Source organism: Thermobia domestica, chromosome 11 (assembly GCF_964235325.1).
Source record: "Thermobia domestica chromosome 11, izTheDome1.hap1.1, whole genome shotgun sequence".
Lineage (NCBI taxonomy): Eukaryota > Metazoa > Arthropoda > Insecta > Zygentoma > Lepismatidae > Thermobia > Thermobia domestica.
In genome coordinates this window covers 69,903,951-69,923,609 of record NC_137464.1, presented here as the reverse complement: position 1 = coordinate 69,923,609, position 19,659 = coordinate 69,903,951, and the positions used below count along the sequence as shown (strand labels likewise).

General features: G+C 32.4%; 1 protein-coding gene across 1 annotated transcript; it reads left to right on the top strand.

The window, feature by feature from the left end:
- The first annotated feature begins 5,198 nt into the window (after nucleotides 1-5,198).
- On the top strand, nucleotides 5,199-10,012 carry LOC145664161 (uncharacterized). Its single transcript, XM_081730567.1, has 4 exons — nucleotides 5,199-5,393; nucleotides 6,367-6,757; nucleotides 8,141-8,284; nucleotides 9,873-10,012. The coding sequence occupies exons 1-3, from the start codon at nucleotides 5,232-5,234 to the stop codon at nucleotides 8,233-8,235; spliced, it is 648 nt and encodes a 215-aa protein (XP_081586693.1). The 5' UTR covers nucleotides 5,199-5,231; the 3' UTR covers nucleotides 8,236-8,284; nucleotides 9,873-10,012.
- The last annotated feature ends 9,647 nt before the right edge of the window (nucleotides 10,013-19,659 follow it).

Here is a 19,659-nt window from a genome sequence, read left to right as displayed (position 1 = left end):
ACTAAGTATAAAGCTTCGGAGGGCGAAAGTGAGCCTGAGTAATGCATTGTCTCTTTTTCAGAAGGCCAGTCTTCTGTGGACGAAAATCATCCTTGTAAGCAGTGTTGCTGCAGTCCTTGTCTTGCTGCAGGCTGCTACTAACAAGGGACATCACCCAATTGTCCGGCTCCGATTTCAATGAAATTTTTCTAGCTGATAGAGGACATATATGTATTATTTGTGGTGACAGAAATTTTTGCCATGGTGCATGTTTTCTATTTTTTTATAATTTTTAAGTTGTGATGTGGTTATTAGAGATTACTGCAGAAGTCCCTTACTAACCTTTGTAAACGGAGCGTTAATGAAAGAACAACCATGTAGATACATATAAGGCCTAGGGGGAAGTTGTATGGTAGGTATGACCTTGACGGCAGCCATTTTGAATTAAGGTCAAGTTTTTTAAATACTAATAGGGTAATATGACACATAATTTCGGGCTAGAATTTAATCAGGAACATAATGGTGAAGCTAGTTTTGAGATACATCCATTTAGAGAAAAGTTACAGGCATTTAATTGTTCACTTACTACGTGCGAAAGTTGCTCATCTCCGATTCTAACCCGCATATTAATGATAATAAGTGGATAAAAGCTTCGGTAATACGTGTTATGCCTAGAGGGAAGTGATACGGTAAGGGTACTCTTGACGGTAGCCATCTTGAAATCCGCCATTTTAAATTAAAGTGAAGTTTAAAAAATGAAAACCATAGCATATGACACCTAATTTTAATAGCAAATTTTCCCAAAAAGCCAATGGTGTGCTTATTTTTATTCTATAGTTTTGAATCCCAACACTATTCACGAACTGACAAATAGCATCTCTTAAAAAATGTAATAAATTTAGAAAACATGAGCCATGGTAACAATTGCAAAGTGCCAGTTGCAATCTTAAAAATGCGGTGAAAATTAGGAGTGTTGTCAATTTGAAAGATCGAATAATGGACGTTTGGTGCACATTAAAAGCAGTCCTAAATTCATACTGGTTAACTATAGAACAAAAATAAGCATATCATTGGCTTTTGGGGAAAATTTGCTATTAAAATTGGGTGTCACATGCTATAGTTTTCATTTTTCAAACTTCACTTTAATTTAAAATGGCGGATTTCAAGATGGCTACCGTCAAGGGTACCCTTACCGTATCACTTCCCTCTAGCCATAACATATATTACCGAAGCTTTTATCCACTTATTATCATTAATACGCAGGCTAGAATCAGAGATAAGCAACTTTCGCACGTAGTAAGTGAACAATTGAATGCCTGTAACTTTTCTCTAAATGAATGTATCTCAAAATTAGCTTCACCATTGTCTTTCTGATTAAATTCTAGCCCGAAATTATGTGTCATATTACCATATTCCCATTTAAAAAACTTGACCTTAATTCAAAATGGCGGATTTCAAGATGGCTGCCGTCAAGGTCATACCTACCATACAACTTCCTCCTAGGACTTATATGTATCTACATGGTTGTTCTTTCATTAACGCTCCGTTTACAAAGGTTAGTAAGGGACTTCTGCAGTAATCTCTAATAACCACATCACAACTTAAAAATTATATAAAAAAAATAGAAAACATGCACCATGGCAAAAATTTCTGTCATCACAAATAATACATATATGTCCTCTATCAGCTAAAAAAATTTCATTGAAGTCGGAGCCGGACAATTGGGTGATGTCCCTTGTAAGATTTAACATGCATGTTTCCACTTTCCAAACACTGTTTACTGTATACAAATATTTGATAACTCTTTCAGTTACGCAAGTATCGTGTGAGCGAGCATTCAGTTAACTTAATTAAAACTCGTACGCGTTTGTCTTTGTCGAATCATATTCTGGAATAATTTTTGCTTATGGTTATTAAAAGGAATGTCCTGCAAAATATCTCTAGTGATGAAATTATCGATGAACTTGGGAAATCTTCTCCTATCTTTAGAAAAATGCTGCTGTAAAAGTTCGTTTAATAAATGAACTTCATTACTCACGTATTTTATACGAATTGCAAAACCCATCTAAAACATGACTTACAAATGCGTTATCACCTCTGTGTCGTCAACAAGTATGCGAATTTTTACATCAAAAGTTCGTGCTATTCGTTCCGTTTTTCTTTCTTGATTGAGAGGGTGATTCCTAACTGCCAATAGTTTAAAAAATATTTTAAGCTGTAATCCTAATATATTGTAGTAATGTTCCAATTTAATTAGTGTTTAATACGTCAACAAGAAATTATTTCTGATCGAACTCAGTGTGCTTTATCAGAAATATTTTGAAACCGTTTCTCTAAACTTTATGTGTTTTCAAACTGTTACTTTTTTCTGACCTCCATAATTTGATGGTTACTCATGTTGTTCATTATATATCATGTAAACAAATCGACGAAGATAGACAATTATTTTACATAATAAAATTAAGTTTATTATAATTTATTCACTCTTTTTCCATGTACCATTCATGAAAATTAAATTCCTCATAGTTTTGAAGATGGAATCATCTCATATTCCGATGTCTTTCAATATAAACAGTCGCTGCTTTGAAGGCATATGTACCTTTCATTGCAGATTTTCAGACTGTAGAAAATAAAGAAAGCGAAATAATACTAGGTTATAGATACGCATACACACGTTTACATTTTGTGGGAGTAAGGGAGTTTAGCCATCCAAGTCTCTATCTAAAGGTTCATTCCTAATAGGGCAGTCCAGACTTCAAACCAACTCGGTATTCATCAAGGCCCTTAAGGATCATTCTGCGGATGGGCCCTTGTACTACCAGTCCGCCTCTGAGTTGAAGTGCTCTTTACTGACTGCAGTGGCGGCATTTCCTCTGGACACTTTGAGTGCTACAACAGGCGAGTGGTTCATTAGACACCGAGCCTGTTTGTGTGCTAACGACATACATTTTGAAATATGTTCTGTGCAAGTAGTTAGTTTTGAAATTATATATGATTCAGATCCTTAATTCATATTAAATTATCTTTAACCATATTGCTGGTTTTCACTTTTCTCCTTTTCTCCTTTCTCAGTGCTTATGGTTAGACATGGTGTTCTGTAAATATTAAAATTATTAATACTAGTGTCTACGAGTTTTAAGTTTTCTTAATGTTATGTATAGTCCATGTAAGATACTTAATTTCATGTGTATCCTGCATCACAATCATATTTCAGCTATATTATTACGAGTGTAAATGTATAAAATGTGAATCCATATCCAGAGTTTTAGCATTACTTATGTGCGCTTCACATTTCCTTATTTAGAAACTCTGCTGTCTTTCTTCATTCGACTATATAAGGACTATATTTTGACTTAGTACTTTTTCTTTCAATTTTATGTACAGAAAATGTCAGAAATGTGAGCTAATAGGCTTACTATACAGTAACAAAGTATATTTTCAATTGTGCCACAGGTGGAGCTGGATAACTTTCGATAATCAACTTTTATACGTAGGATATGATAAAGTTACTCTCTATTTGTACTTGTGTACGGAGTTTCACGTGTATAATAACCATTATTAGAAGTAGTAACAGAATTGAAAGGAATATGATAGTTTTGAATTGCGTCAGAAATTTACCTGGAGCAAAAAAAAAAAAAAAAAAAAAAAAAAAAAAAAAAAAAAAAAAAAAAACTGATAGTGTCTGACTTTTAGTGTCCTTACAATTAATTAACATTTCATTATGTAATTCATTTCCTCATCTCCTTTTTTTTTTTCATTTTCTGAGAATATCAATAATTATAATATCTTTCAACAAGACTAACTGAAGTAAAAAAGAATAAATGGTTATTTGAAATTAGCATATGCTACACTATATTTCCCAATGGAGCATCTTTGATGTTCATTGGGGGGGGGGCACGATGATTCATTGGTAGAGCCGTTACCTCTGGTGCGTGGGGTCTCTGGTTCGATCCCCTGTCAAGTAAGTTTGTGGTGGACAACATCGTGTCCGTGTGTTTTAACTGGGTCCGTTTCCTTCCTCATTCTCATTCCAACCATTTTTCCATGATTATTCACTTGCTTAATCATCCGTCTCCCTTAGCCTAAAGAGCATTAACGAGAGATGTTTTGTTTAAACTTAGGAGCACAACTTTGTCCATTGCATTCTAAGCATATAAAAATTGCTTATTACCATGACAGAATTATAAGTTAAGTGTGTTGGAAAAGAAAGCTTTGAGCATTTTTTTTCGAGTCGAAAGATGCTTAACTAAAGGGGATAAATGAGCAAAATTTCTTAAAGAGAAACTTCACAGTGTTTTGATTGAGAGTATTCGTTTGGACAACTCCCGCAAGGAATATAGAGTTTTACTTGGAGAGCCTTTCGATAAGAAAATATTTAAGTTTTACGTCCCTTGCTTATAAAGTCAAGGCTAAAAGAGACAGTGATGATAAAGAATGAAATGGTAGAGTGAAAAAAGTGGGAGGAAACGGGAGAAATCCGAGAAAATCCACGCACACGGTGTTTGTCCACCACAAAGTTACTTGGCGCGAGCTGGGATCGAACCAAGGACTCTATGCACTAGAGGTGAACGCACTACCACTGAGCCATCGTGGCCCCATCCTTTCGGTAAGATATCGCTGAGTTTGCTTGGAAGGAGAACGATGTTTATGTGAATCAAGACCTTCGACAAATATTGTAACATTGTATTGATTTGGTACAAGATAGAATCATGTTGCGTTCATTGACTTGTTCAACAATGAATTTTCAGATTGCTTAAGCTAAAAGAGTTACTTTTTATGCTTGTTGTACTTGGCCTTTGCTTTGTCAAATGAACATAAAAATGAACCATTCTGGGCTCCATTTTGATAACTAAATTGAAATTATCGTTCACGTGCTCTTATCTTATGAACTATAAGTATTATTCACATTTATTTTTATCTGTTGAACAATTGACAACACGCGAGGGTTAACAATGACCTCTGTTATCTATGAGTGATTGTTTCCTTTCTCCCCCCGCAAACAGATGACCACAAATTAAGATTCATTAATAATAATATACTACTTCAAAAGATTGAGATCAAACTATCTCTACTTTTATATTTAAAAAAAGATAGTAGATATTATTCGCCCACAAAAAAAAATCAAAATTCGCTTTATCTTTCACGTGATTACTATGAAAATTTGAGACATAAACTAGTATAAAAACCCGTTTTACAATTAAGGACAGCACAGTGTGGAAAGATCGAAGCATCCCAAACCCTCACTTGCAAAGATGTTCCACTCAGCTCTCCTCTTGCTCGGCGCCCTCTTGGTCCACGACGTTGTGGGTCATGGTTTTCTCTCTGAACCACCAGAGAGATCATCTATGTGGCGATTTGGATTCAATGTTCCACCCAATTATTTGGATAACGCACTGAACTGTGGATCATACGGAGTAAGTTCCTCAACAAAAAGGTGAAGAAGTAATCTTAAAAGTGGTATCCCACGAAAACGCTTATTAGAAATTGTAAACTTTATAACATAATTTGGTTAACTTCTTGTAGTTCAAGATAGGCCTCTAACCATAATTTAAATTACAAACTGTAAGAGTTCGTAACATATATTAACCAAGTTTAATATATTCTAAAGGTTTCATAAATTATAACACGAAAGTGTATTGGAGCACCCTTGTCTCAAAATAGTTTACGTCCAGAGCGTTGATACAAAATACACGAAGCTAGTGGTCTCGGATTACTCATTAAATTATTGTAGATACAACTTCGATCTCAACAAGGGCTATTAGATCTAATGTAATAACAATAACAATAATATGTATGTAATTAGCAGACAGCAGGATTTCGAAAATTGACATCAACTGTCGCCGATTGAAAGGACGTTTTACATACCGGTAGTTTCGTTTTGATTTTTAATCCAGAATTATGTTTATGCTTCAACTTGCTCATGAATATGGCTAGACCAGCCAAGTAAGATAGAGGTTATACTAGATAAACAATATATGGCCTTTCTTGTTTTCTCCCACTTTTATCATTGAGGTTTATCATCCATCTCATTAGCACCGTCTTCCTAACCTTAGTGCATAATCATGGGACGTACAGACCAAATAATCTGATTACAATAGTATAAACTTTAAAGTTTAAAATATATATAAAACTTCTGGACGACGATAAAGTTACTTCACTACATCACAGTGTAACTTTGTAAAATTATTCTGCTTCTTAATCTAGAGGTCATGAGTGGAATAGAAAGTTAACTTCACTGAGCCCTATATACTTGTACTTTGATGATTTAGTTTATCTAATGAGTGTTCTTGTTTCCCCTAATTAGAAAAAAATACATAGTTTAATAATTCATGATCTCTCATTTTTTGGGAGCCAATCCTGAACTTATATGATATTTTCTGCCTTTAGGTCCAATGGTACCAGAACAATGGTAACTGTGGAATTTGTGGAGACAACTATGCTGACCCTCGTCCACGACCCAATGAAAATGGAGGAACTTACGGTTTGGGAATTGTAGGCCGAGAATACCAAGAAGGTCAAGTAGTCCAGGTTGCCATTAACTTCACAGCCACTCACGCGGGTTGGATGGAATGGCGTATCTGCAAACTCAGCGACCCTAAGGAACTCGAAGAACAAGAATGCTTCGATCAAAACCTGTTGGAATTGGCTGATGGATCAGGAACCAGATACTTCTTGGACCAGAATGACAACAACAACCATGGAGTGTACACCATTGACGTCAGGCTTCCTGAGGGACTTACCTGTGACAGATGCGTCATGCAATGGTACTACAGGGACGGTAAGTGCAATTTAGAAATTAGATGGTTCAACAACTTATAAAATCAGTCAATACACTAGACTATTAGTATAACAAATATTTTCCGTTAGAGGGACAGGTTATTTCATCAGGTATAACTTAATAGCTTTTTCATTACTTAATTCTGTAGTTATTATTTAGTATCACGCAAATTCCTCTGATGGTATTCTGAACTTATTTGTCTGGTTAATAAGGATAGTATTTACTAATAGTCTTAAATGTTGTTTTATCAGCTAATTAACATTATACCTCAACACAAAAAATCATCATAACATTTTAATTTAGCTAGTCAAGATTTAACTAAATTACCACTAATAGAACGTTCTGATTTTCAAAGAAATGTATTCATAATAACATGAACATATTTGTACATTAGAGTGTGCTTTCATAAGTATATGTTGTATTCGTTATCAAAGATTTTATACTTAATATTTATTTGAGGGCTAGCTTGATCCTCAAATACCCTCTAATTAGATCTCACTAGATAATAAAGATCAAGATTTTTATATGAAGGCGATTGGAAATAAGTTAATTTCTAAGAAAAGTTTGCAGCAAATTTGAAGAATAAAATTATGTTGAAATCAGAAACAGTGAGGAAGAAGAGGTTTTTGTAATGATCAACTCAAACCTTTTAAAAAATGCTTCAGTTAGTTGCTGTTTCCGTGATGAATTACCAAACATACTGATGACATTTTCGAAAGTAAACAAAAGTAAATCCTCAAACATTATACGGGAAGAGAAAAAAAACAATAGGAAATAAAATCATTTTTATTTAAAATGTTAATAACATACATTATGTACATTTGTTTCTATTACCATACAATCTACTTTTTTCTAATACTTAATTTTAAAAAGGAACCATACAAAGTCCATGATTCTATTATACGAGTTGCTACATTATTTAAATTATATTTCTAAACAGGAGCACATTGACCTGTAGATCCATTTCTTTTATAGGTTCTGTGCTCCTAACGAGTATTTAACACTCAGCAAATAAATAAATAAATAAATATGTTATTTCATTGAAAGAAAAAAGTAAACTTAGCTCCAACTATGTATGAGCTTTCTAAAGTAATATAAAACTTTTACATGCCGTAATTGACCATTAAACTAACCATTCTGGTCTGACAACTGACTGAAAGCTATTTTGCAAAACAAAAGCAAATCATTTCCTACGAAATCTAAAATTATTTTCCAATATATTATTTTCTATAACTATCTTCTATGCTAGTCTTTCCAATTTAAAATTTACTATCACATAGTAGCAAAGAGTATTTATTTGTTAGGTATCCTTATTTTATAAGTAGAATATACATTCGTTGATAATATATTTTAATACTATTAACATTTACTTTTTCTTTACAGGTAACCGATGGGGAGACTGTGGTAATGGATCCTCCGCAATGGGCTGTGGTCCACAGGAAGAATACAGAAATTGTGCTGACATCGCTATTGTCTAAGGTTTTCAACACAGAAACATGAAACAACAAATCATAAACTTTGCCCGAAGTAAGTTCTAATGCTACCAACTATCTCTCTACCTTACAGTTATTTTAAGAGTTTATTTGGGTTTCTTAAGTGACTTCACACGTAACCAATTAGTTTAAAATGTTGGAAACAACAAATACAGTAAAATGAACTGTAAAAATGCTCCGAAACTTTGCAGTTCAACCCCCGTGCTTTTATGCAACCATAATCGCGATAAAGTATGTATGGTTGCCTATAAACAACTTACTTTGCTGTAATTAACCAGCATTCGCTGAGGAGTCTTATAGTCTACCTGCAAATATCATAATCGGATTATAAAGGGAATTATATGGAATCACCAGGAAGATATATAAAGCTTATATCGAAGTTATGCGTGAATCTATCCAGCACATATATAGAAACGGATTGAGTTGGGAATATCCTCCATTTTTAAAAGTCAATTAAAATAGAAGAGCATATTGGAAGTTTGGAGGCTAATTGACTTTATGAAAAATTGAGTTGTGAATATGTCCCAATATTAAGTGATATTAAAATACATGTAAGTGGTGCTCTTAATTTAACAGACTCATGAGGTTGAAAGGATTGCAACTTTCAGATTACCTGCAAAATAAGAATACCTGTTTATACTTCTTTTGGTTTAAGTTTCAAGTACCTTGATTGGCCTAGATTCCGGAAAAAAAATCGAATAGTAGAGCGCCCCACAGCATCTCATCTGTATGGCATATAAGTCGATGTCGACAAACGTCCGAGGGACAATCTTCCTCCTTGCAAGATCGAAGATTACCTAAGGCCACTGTAAAGCTTACCCATTATTGTGAGAAGTTTCTTATAGTCTCTGAATACATTTAAGACTATGCGTGAAACAAAGAGATGAATGGAGTGCATTATGATAACAATAGGTTAGAGCCCTCTGCAATAAAATTCAATTTTAATTTTAGGTCCTGTTTCAGTGTCACAAAAAGAATATTAAACGCAAATCAACCAGTTAGAAAGGTATATTTAAAACTTCACCATTTTCTGATCCTCTGTTCAAGAAATTGAGGTAATGTCTAATTGAAATTCTTCGATAGATAGAGAAAACAAGTGATATATTAATTTGATGGAGAAAAGACTTCAAAGATAGTGGTCATAAATACTCATATTGTTTGATAAGCACCAGTATGAATTTGATAAGAATTTTTATTTTTTAAAAAGTAAGTGTATTGACACGATTTACTGAACTTACCTGAGAATGTATTACGAATATCATATCGCATATCAAATTAGTGTGAATCATATGAAACTAATAATAAATTCACCTATATTTTAAGCAATTACAGGCAGATAAAAGAAAAATATAAATATTTTCTACTGTTTTTGGTCATGCCCTTGTTCAGCAATTTATAACTTCCCATTTATATATTCTACTATGTATTATCAATAGCTTGAGGACAAAAAAGTAAATATTTGAAAAACAAACGCTTCTTTCAAATACTTGATAATCTTAGATGAATACTGTGTACATTAAAACACATTATATAGATTAAGATAAATTCATTTCTTTTTTAAAATATTGTATAAATAAGATGATGAATACTAATTTTTTAATTTATTTTCCTATATTTTTCAGATAAACTACCACTTCAAATCTAGCAATTGGCTACAACTATCAGCAAGTATTTTTTTTTTCGAATTGGTTACTGTTTAAAAAAATGTAATTTCATTTCAAAGAACCCAACATAAAATAAAGAGCATTTTAAATTATTAGCAGTTTTGTGTATGAATTTTCAAACGACCTGAATGAGCTATTAAAAAGAGTGAAAGATATAATACTTGTATTGCTTTTTGAAATTGGCATTTTTAGACAAGAAAATTAGTATTCATGTAAATATTATTTTACTAGTAAACTATACTATGCATAAGTATCGAAATTCTTATAGAAGATATACATACATCGTTCTGTCTGTCTGTTAACGAGTGTCAAAGCAAAAATGGTAAAAGATATCTAGAAGCCGTGTCTTGAAATCGGTCCAGCGCTCCAAGAATAGTTTTCATCTAGGCCGTTAACCCCCTATTCAAACCAGAAGTGTGGGGCCGCGGTGGCTCAGTGGTAGAGCTTTCACCTCTGGTGCATGGAGTCCCTGGTTCTATCCCAGCTCTCGCCAAGTGACCTCTGTGGTAAAAAAAAAACATCGTGTGTGTGTGCATTCTCGAGTTCTCCCATTTCCTCCCACTTTCTTCATTTCACCATTTCCTTCATTTCTCATCATTACCGTCTCCTTTAGTCTAACTAGCATAAGTGTGAAACGTAAAAATTTAACGATTTCATTTCAAACCAGAAGTGGTACGAATTAATCATTTTCAGTTTCAATTTTGATCTCCGTTGAACAAAAGCGAAAACAGTTAGTGAAAAGCGGGTTGCAGGAATCAATTCAGTGTCTCAAGAAATAAATAATATATTCATCTTCATTTCTCTACTAAAAACGAAAGTGGTAATCTTTAACTAGTACTTTTGGATGCGTCGGAGCTTTCCGTAGAGCAAAAACGGTAAGAGAAAGAGCGGAAAACAATTTTCTGCTATCGATTAAGCGTCCGAAGAATATGTTAACATTACTCTTCCCTAACTTTACTCTTCTATTGCATCTGGAAGTTGTCGGTACCATGATATTGGCTTCAGTGTTCCACTAATAAGTAATGTCTCAGACTTTATCCTGTATTTCAATTGGAAGCTACAGATCTATTACAACCAGTTTCGGATAGTTTGGAAGATATTGTACTTTCATAATGGGAATCTAAATGCACTTTACTTTCCAAACAATTTATATACACACTGAAACTTTTTCATTAAAGAACAGTGTCGCAATGGTGAAATGCTTTCCTCTAGTGCGACGTGTATCTGATTCAATCGCAGGCAATATGACTTTGTGTTTTACAAAATCGTATTCAACGTATTATCGGGATTTTCTCGTATCTTCAAATATGTCCATTCTGTCAATTCTGCTATAATAATTTACTTAAATCTCCATTAGACTATAGAAAAATAAGGAATGTTAAATTCAATACTTCGTATTTATTCACTTTAATAAACTACAGTAAATGTTTTGATGTCATAGTTCACTATAGCTGGATATAGTTAGCTATTTGTTAGCTATCTATAGTGTGTACATTGGTTTTCAAGCGCGGTTGTTTCGACTTTCTTCTATCTCTTAATTCAAATGGTTTCACAATCTCTCCATGATGCTGAATAAACATCAGCATTATCCGTTGTCAAACCCAGGTTTACAGAAGTTCATTATTCATGGTCCTACACGAACATACAAGAAATATTATGTTGAAATTTTATGTACTAATAGAAGCACTTATTTTTCGGATAACAGAATTAATGGCAAATATTTATAGTCCTCTGACTTCTGGCCTAAACAACTTGGCGAGAGGAATCACCGAAGATTCAAGAATTAAATACTTCAAGAATTAAATAAAAAAGACCTTTAAATTGGTGGATTGGGAAAAATTAAATAAAATTTCTTGTTTCAATCCCGCGATTATGGCCGTTAGGTAAAAGAAGACGAATGATTAATGATTAAGTGAACGATTAGGAAAGAGTTGGTGATATGAACTTGTGGGAGAAGATGGGAGACTCCAAATAAAACCCACAGTCACGATGTTGTCCACCACAAATTCACGTGGCCCAAGGTTGAATCATGTACCCTTCGCATTAGAAGTGAGCGCTCTACCACTAAACTACCCTTCCCGCTTGGTTGTCATTTATTGCACAGAGTCTACATGAGATGGAAGAAACTTCGTAAATACAAAGGAAATTATTACTTTATTTGAATCCGAGACAAGCATTTCAATACCAGGATCAAAGCACACATTGGTCACTTGCCCACGAAAGGACACTAGGGACCATTTATATACAAGATATGCTAGAAAAGAACTGAAACTGATTTTCAGTTAACGACGAATATTATTATTATTATTGTTACAAAATAAGGTTATCCCCTTCCAAATAGTTCCCTTGAACAGTTACAGAGTGATAGACAAGTTTTTTCCAGTCTTCGTAGCAGTCTGCTGAAATACCTTTCAACTCGTCGGTTACACTATTCTGGATATTATCCAAAGTCCCAAAATGGCACCATTTAAGTATTTTTTGAACAGAGAGAACACAACGAAGTAATAGGGAATGAGATCCAGTGAATAGGAAGATGAGAATTGCTTTTCTTCTGAAAAAAAAATCATTGACGAAAACCTCTGTATGACACTGTATGTTGCCGTTGTGCAGCATTCAAGAGCACGCAATGCTGATAACACATATATCATCCTTTTTCTGAGTTTGTCAAGTACTTCTCGATAAAAAAAATAGTTTAATTGACAGTTTGTCCTGGAAGTCTATCCAGTAACGGCAGAATGCCTATGATGATAATACGTAGGATGAAAGTGCTAAGGTCGAACTACATATCGTAATCGTATCCATTAATAATGTTTTACTGTAAATGTTCTAGGAGATTCCCTTAATGCAGGGTCCCAGGGATTTTTACCCATGGACTTTTTAACTAATACCACACGATAATCTCAGTTTTTCACCAGCAAGCAAACGGATTTAACAAAATGTGACGTGTTACTAGGTTCATTTTTGGGTGTTACTTCTATATATTTGTAATCTGATTTATTATTACATGCTTGTCCCATTTTAGAATGAGATGCAATGTAACTTACTTTCTATGACCTTAATAGAAAAAAACACTTTAGTCTACTTTCTTTTTATCTTACATCTATAATAGTATAATAATGCCTGTTTATGGCTTCAAGACCAGTATGATATTTTGCACAGTGAATATATATATATATATATATATATATATGAAGGAATAGAAAAAACTGCCGTGAGACACTTAATCAGAGTTCATAAACCCCAGTGGTGACGTCATCAAAATGACTGCCGTGTCGAGAGACGTAGGTCTGTTTAAATGATCATATCTCCATTTCCGAACTTGATGTGATGTTTTCATACACAATTTGAAAGATTAGAATTAAGCAACAAAGAAGTTTCAGTAATTTTTCTTGGAAGTGGGTGGTAAAGATTTCAGAAAAACGCTTTCTAAAACGATCTTAACGGCACTTTTGTGACATTTGGGCAACGTTTATTTTTAGGGATAATGCGACCCTGATGAATCTGAATATTTCCAAATAGAATTTTGAGTCTTTATGGAACAACTTCAAGGTGAGTCAAAATGGCTTCAACCAAAATTTGTACAACAGTGAATCGATGTAAAATCTGTTCCATTTTATAATCGGTTTGTTCAATTTTGAATGTATTTGTTGGTTTATTTTTCCAATTTACTCTCCATTTTAGTGTCCATTTGCTTAGTTATTTGCTCAAACTTTACATCCATCCGTTGTGCGAATTGTTCCATTTTTTTGTTGTGTTAAATGTGACATTTGCTCCAGCTTGGTATCTATTTTTTGCTGTTGCTATGTTATTTGGTGGGACATTTTCTGACCAAGCTGTCTTATAAGATCAGCCACGTTCGTTGAAGAGTTCATACCTGGTAGCTCCACATCACCACCTTCCTCTTTCATATTTTCATTTCCAGACCCAGTCATTTTTGTTTCTATAGATTATTTTCCCACTTCTGTGTAAAGTATACTCCGTGTTGAACTCTATACTGAGACAGCTTTACTTTACTTCAAACTAATCTCAATACTCCTGGTCGGTAAACCACCATCTAAAATGTAATGTCCTGGGCGAGATAACACCATCTAAAATGTAATGTATATTGGAACCACCATTTAAAATATAAGGATCAATTTATATTATACATATATTTTTACGTTACATTTCAACAAACAGTCCGTGTAAGTTTTAAAAAATGTCAAATTGATCCAATCACATTAAATCAGGCACGACAAATTATATCACTATTACCTTTATTCTCCAAAACTTCATTAATTATACTTTGGTCAGAAATCTTATAATCTATAGATTTCTAACCAGATCTTTTTCGGTTGTCATAACGATTTAAACAAGCAACTATCTGCTGTTATAATAACTAAAAATGCAGATTACACCTATAAAACCAACATATACTTTTACTATTGAGATTAAATCTTATTTCTTTCTATTTAGAATCAACAACATATATATTCTTCTTTTTCTTCTTCTTCTTTTACACGACAGATTGCGTCCTTTTATGCACCGTTGTCCAAGATCAAAATATAAAAATAGAAGAAATTACAAAATAGATATAAAATATCGCTATAAATTCTATTTGGGATTTCAATGCGAAGGTAGGACGACAGGAAGGAAAGTAATGATAACAGTGTTAGACTTGCAAACTTTGCAACATAAAAAAATATCTTCTAAGAAAACAAAATTCCCATATCGTGACGTTCATAAATATACTTGGGCCTCACCATTTGAAAAAACACACAATCAAATTGATCATGTTTTAGTAGGTCGAAGAAACAGTCCAACATAACTAATGTTCAGCCGTTTAAAGAAGTTGACTGTGGCACTGATTACTACCTGGTTGCAGCGATAATAAGAGAGAGATTATCTTTGAATAAGGAAAATATTCAATGTCTGAAAACGAAGAGATTTAATTTGAAAGAATCAGAGAAGAGCCAGGTAAGAGAGGAAACCATATTCAAGTTTCGAATAGATTCTCGATTTTAGAAGGTTCGGAGTACACTAGTGTTGACGACACTTGGGTTGGAATCAGAGATAGCATTAAGATGTCAGTAAAAGAAAAATTTGGACGAAGATGGTTTGACAAGGAATGCACTAAACTAGCAGAGAAGAGAAAAAAGACAAAATTGCAAAGAGTGCAAAATCTGAACAAAATAACCACACAAACTATCCCCAATATCAGAAAAATTGACATTTATAATCACTTGGGAAGTTTATCTCCTATATAATCAATTGAAATAAAATAAAAGGGAATATGTTCTGTAGATTCACCGCTATACCTACTCTAACCACCCTCAACTCATCTAAAAAAAATCAACAGCCTAATCCATCTCAATAACCCTTTATTTTCAGTTTATATTTTCTCAGCTTCTAATTACTCAAACTAAATGAAACAAACGTCAGTCAATATAAAAATAAAAAGTTTTTTCAGAATGTGTCCCTTGGTTGCATACTTACAGGATATAGATTTTATGGCATTAAAACCATAAACATTTACTTAAATGTTACATGTTAATTATAAATGAGTATATTTGTAGTAAAATCTTTTTACTTCGTTTTCAATTGGGAATAATGAATTCTTAAACTCTGTCTACTGATCATAGTTCAAACTGAATTAACATCCATTTATTTCGAAAATATTTGCGTGTTGTCTTACACATCTTTCACAATCACATTGAATGAAGAAATAAAAATAAACTTCTTTTGAGGTTTCATAGCAACCCAATTAATTATTAAAAATATTTTCCCGTTTCATTTTCATTTTTATACCTTAAAACCATAAAAAATGAAATTCAAGTTTAACATTTTTACTTCTTAAACTCATTTTTAAAGAACGATTGATGCATTTTATAACCATTAGAAAGATCTTTCATTGCATCATACCTCATAAACAGTTTTTTTGTTAGTTTTCATCTCTTTTAACACTTGTTCTGTATCTTCATTATATCTTTGATGCAATAAAGTTTCGTATTCTCATCTAAGTGTACTAACACCATTTTTCCTGTATATTGTGTTTGAACTAATTTTCACAGTGTAATTTCGTATGGTTTACACTTTTTTAAATCATGCAAACGAACAGCTCTTAATACATTAATATCGTTTTTCTTCTTTAATTGTGATGCCATCCCTTATTTATATAAAGAAAACTTTTAGAAAGATTAATCATTATTTTCTCACAAAATTCTAATGTTGGGTAACCATCTTTCAAACCAGTATACTTAATACATAAACCATCCTTAATTATCTCTTTTAGCATTTTTATCTGTCATATGTTTTTTTTTAATCTAAGTGGAAGAAATGCCTTAATGTCTTCAAATTCAACTAAAATATCCTTACCATACTTAGTCTTTATTCTTTCCATCTTAATAATCTCATATTCTGTATCTAAATCTAGCTCTTTCAAAGTGATAACTGGTTTTTGTTCAATATTTCCAGTCTTATGTCCATTTATATGTACAATGTCAATATGTTTTGCCATGTTTATTGTATGGAAAGTTTTTAAAATTAGTTTCCAACAGAGAGAAGTACAAAGGGGGTCTGAATCAGGCCTCCTTAACAACTACAAGAGAAACAAATCGTTACTCCCTTACAACACAGGGGTAGCAAATCGCAAGTCCCTTACAACACTGGTTTAGCAAATCGCTACTCCCTTACAACACAGGGCTAGCAAATCACTACTCCCTTACAATACAGGGATAGCAAATCACTATTCCCTTACAACACAGGGGAAACACAAATCGTTCCTCTTAACAACTATAAGGGAGGAGTAATCGCTCCTCCCTTCAAGTATTTTGATATTTATCATAAAATCTTAACATATAAATTTAAAATCTAAACCTAATTACATTTTCTCAATTTTTTCCTTTTGAACATCATATTTAAAATTCTTTGCAATTATTACAACATAACAAGTTGTTCTATCTGGTACGTTATTTGATAAAATAAATGTGGAAAGAAATTATTAATAAGTTTAATATTTTGAACATTAGTATATTCCCTGTCAGCATCTCTACTTCTAATTTCAAAAGTTACGTAAATCTCATCATAATAAGGATGCACAAAACTGTCACCTACATCAATATCAAACTCAATAGATCTGTTTGGTTATTTAAATTTTCGATTGTTTTTGATTAGGGTTAAAGGATTGCAATTCTATTTATATTTATTATAAGAAAAAACTTTTATTTTTATGGATTATCCCCATAAAACGAACAAATTAACCTAAACTTAAATATACCTTCTCCTAATATCTTTATTTTTGTTTAGTCGAATAATGATTTCAGAAAAGCTATATTCATCTGTAAACATCTTTAAAACAAAAATACATAAATGTCCACAGATTAACCCCTTAAAATGCTATATTCGGTCTCTACTATATTCTACATTATTATGGCTTAGATATTTTATAAGAGCTTTTGGCGGATTGCCTCAGAATGAATCAAACACATACTTTATATTTCCTTCTTCCCAATAACAAATCCAATGCATTCCTATATTTTAGACGAATCAAAATTAACAATTCCACATTCTATAACTTTAGGCTGTTTAGGTAATTCATCAATCATAAATACACCTCTAAAGTTTCTAATCTTTAAATCTTTCGCCAACCTTTCTATGTTGAAGTTGGTTAACGGTTTAAGCTTTTTTTTATTTTCTACCTCTACCTTGCTTTGTTTCCATTGCTAAGTTGTCTTTTTTCTAGTTCTTCTTTATTCATTTTCACATCATTTACAGCTTTAACAATTGTAGCAACCAATCCAGCAGCAGAACTTAAAGCACCTATTAACGCTAGGAATGTAGGAATAGTAACTATAAATCCTCCATAGTGAACCTTATTACTACTCTTTATTTCTTTGTTTATTTTTTTAATTTGAGGTACAGTAAGATATAAAAACAACCTTTTCCTTTGCTTAGTTTGATTTCTTTCTGTTTAAGTTGCTTGTTTGTTAAAAGTGATCAATATTTAATTGTCCAAGTTCTTCGTTAGGAACTGTAAATGTAAAACTACTCAACTTCATATTGTATTTATTGTATAAAAAAAAACTTTTTGACGATGTTAAAATCTGGTTTAAAGATAAGGACAATCAGTTTAAAATCACCAAACAATGCACATCAAAAATTATATTTGATCTGCTAATAACATACGTTATTAAGCGATATTCTTTTATGGAAAACACTCCATGGAAATTAAACAACACATATATTTATAAACCTAAACCAAATCTTATTATTGTGTTCATCGCTAAAGCAGTTTCTAAAGCTGGTAGTTTTTCAATTATTAGTGGGGTATCTTTAGCAAAAACTCTTTCCCATGCTTTATTTTCTAATTCTTTATCAGCAATATGTCTTGAGCTTGTATATTTATGATTTCTGTAAAATATGTCATGTTCTTTGCAGGATTCATCTAATAGGTTAATTCCTTTATCTCGTCTTTCTAATCTTTCTTGTAGCTTCGTTGTAACTCAGGCATTCCTGTGAAATTTAAAATCCAATTAATCAATCCTTTACCATATTTTTCTTCATTCCAAAATCTTGGTGGTAATGTATTCAAAATCTTTATCAAATAACCTATATCTTTTGAATTGTTCGCAACAAATTGTAAGAGTTTTGAATTAATCATATCTATTATACCTACTTTCTCATTGATAAAGTTATTATTGCCAGCTTTTTCCTCCTCATTTATAACAATCAATCTATCTATTCATTTTCTTAAATCACTTACCTATACATACTGTTTCGGTAAATCGTTATATGTTGTTATTTCCTCTCCAGACTTTGGTGTTTGTTTTTGGTGGTGTTCACGGAAGATATGGTTTAATATACATATCCCAAATAGGTTTGATGATTTCATTATATTTTCCACTTTTACTAGATTTTGGTCTTCCTATTTTCGGTTCATTCTTTTGAAATATGGAATTTGAATCACGTAATATTTGCCTATAATCACCTATATCATTATCATCATAGTTTGTTTGGTTATTTCTTGTTAACAATTCTCATAAATATTCTGTAACAGTATAATGTTGATTACTAAGGATCAAATCACCTCTTACTTTACTTACTTTAGTAGTTCGAATAGTATAATTGCATTAGTATGAAAAATTTATATATTACATATGTGGGGAAATTGGCCAGATCTAGTTAAAATTATTTATTTCTATCTTAGTTTAATATTATATGTTAAGTGTAGTTACAATTTGATATGTTTATGTATTGTGTAAAAGTATGTATCTTATTTAGCATATATCATTTATTCTTAAAAACATATTTGCCTCTATAAAATTTTGGTTTAACTAGATGGAAACATTTACGTCAGTAACGTCTTTTTTCAAAAGATTCTTGTGAGAGTTCCTCCTCCCATAGTTGTTTGTAAACTTCTTTTTTCATTTTTCTCTCAGCAGTATATAACACCATAGAAAAATAATTCTTATATTGATTCAAGAAATAGATTTTTGCTAGGGAATTAGGAACTGTAGGATAGGGACAGGATTTGACCCTGGAAATGCTACATTCCATATTTAAGTGGATATGGCATTTAGACTAACAATTTCCTAATATTAGAATTTTTGAGTACGTGTTCAAAACTGAAGCTGTATACGGCTTTGGTCGGTTATAAAGTAATTTGTTTCTCTTGCAGGACACATTAGGTTTTTATGAATACTCTGAAAACATATTCCAGGGTTCGATCCCTCGATGTAGGCTCGTGAGAGGTTACTGATAGAGTTTT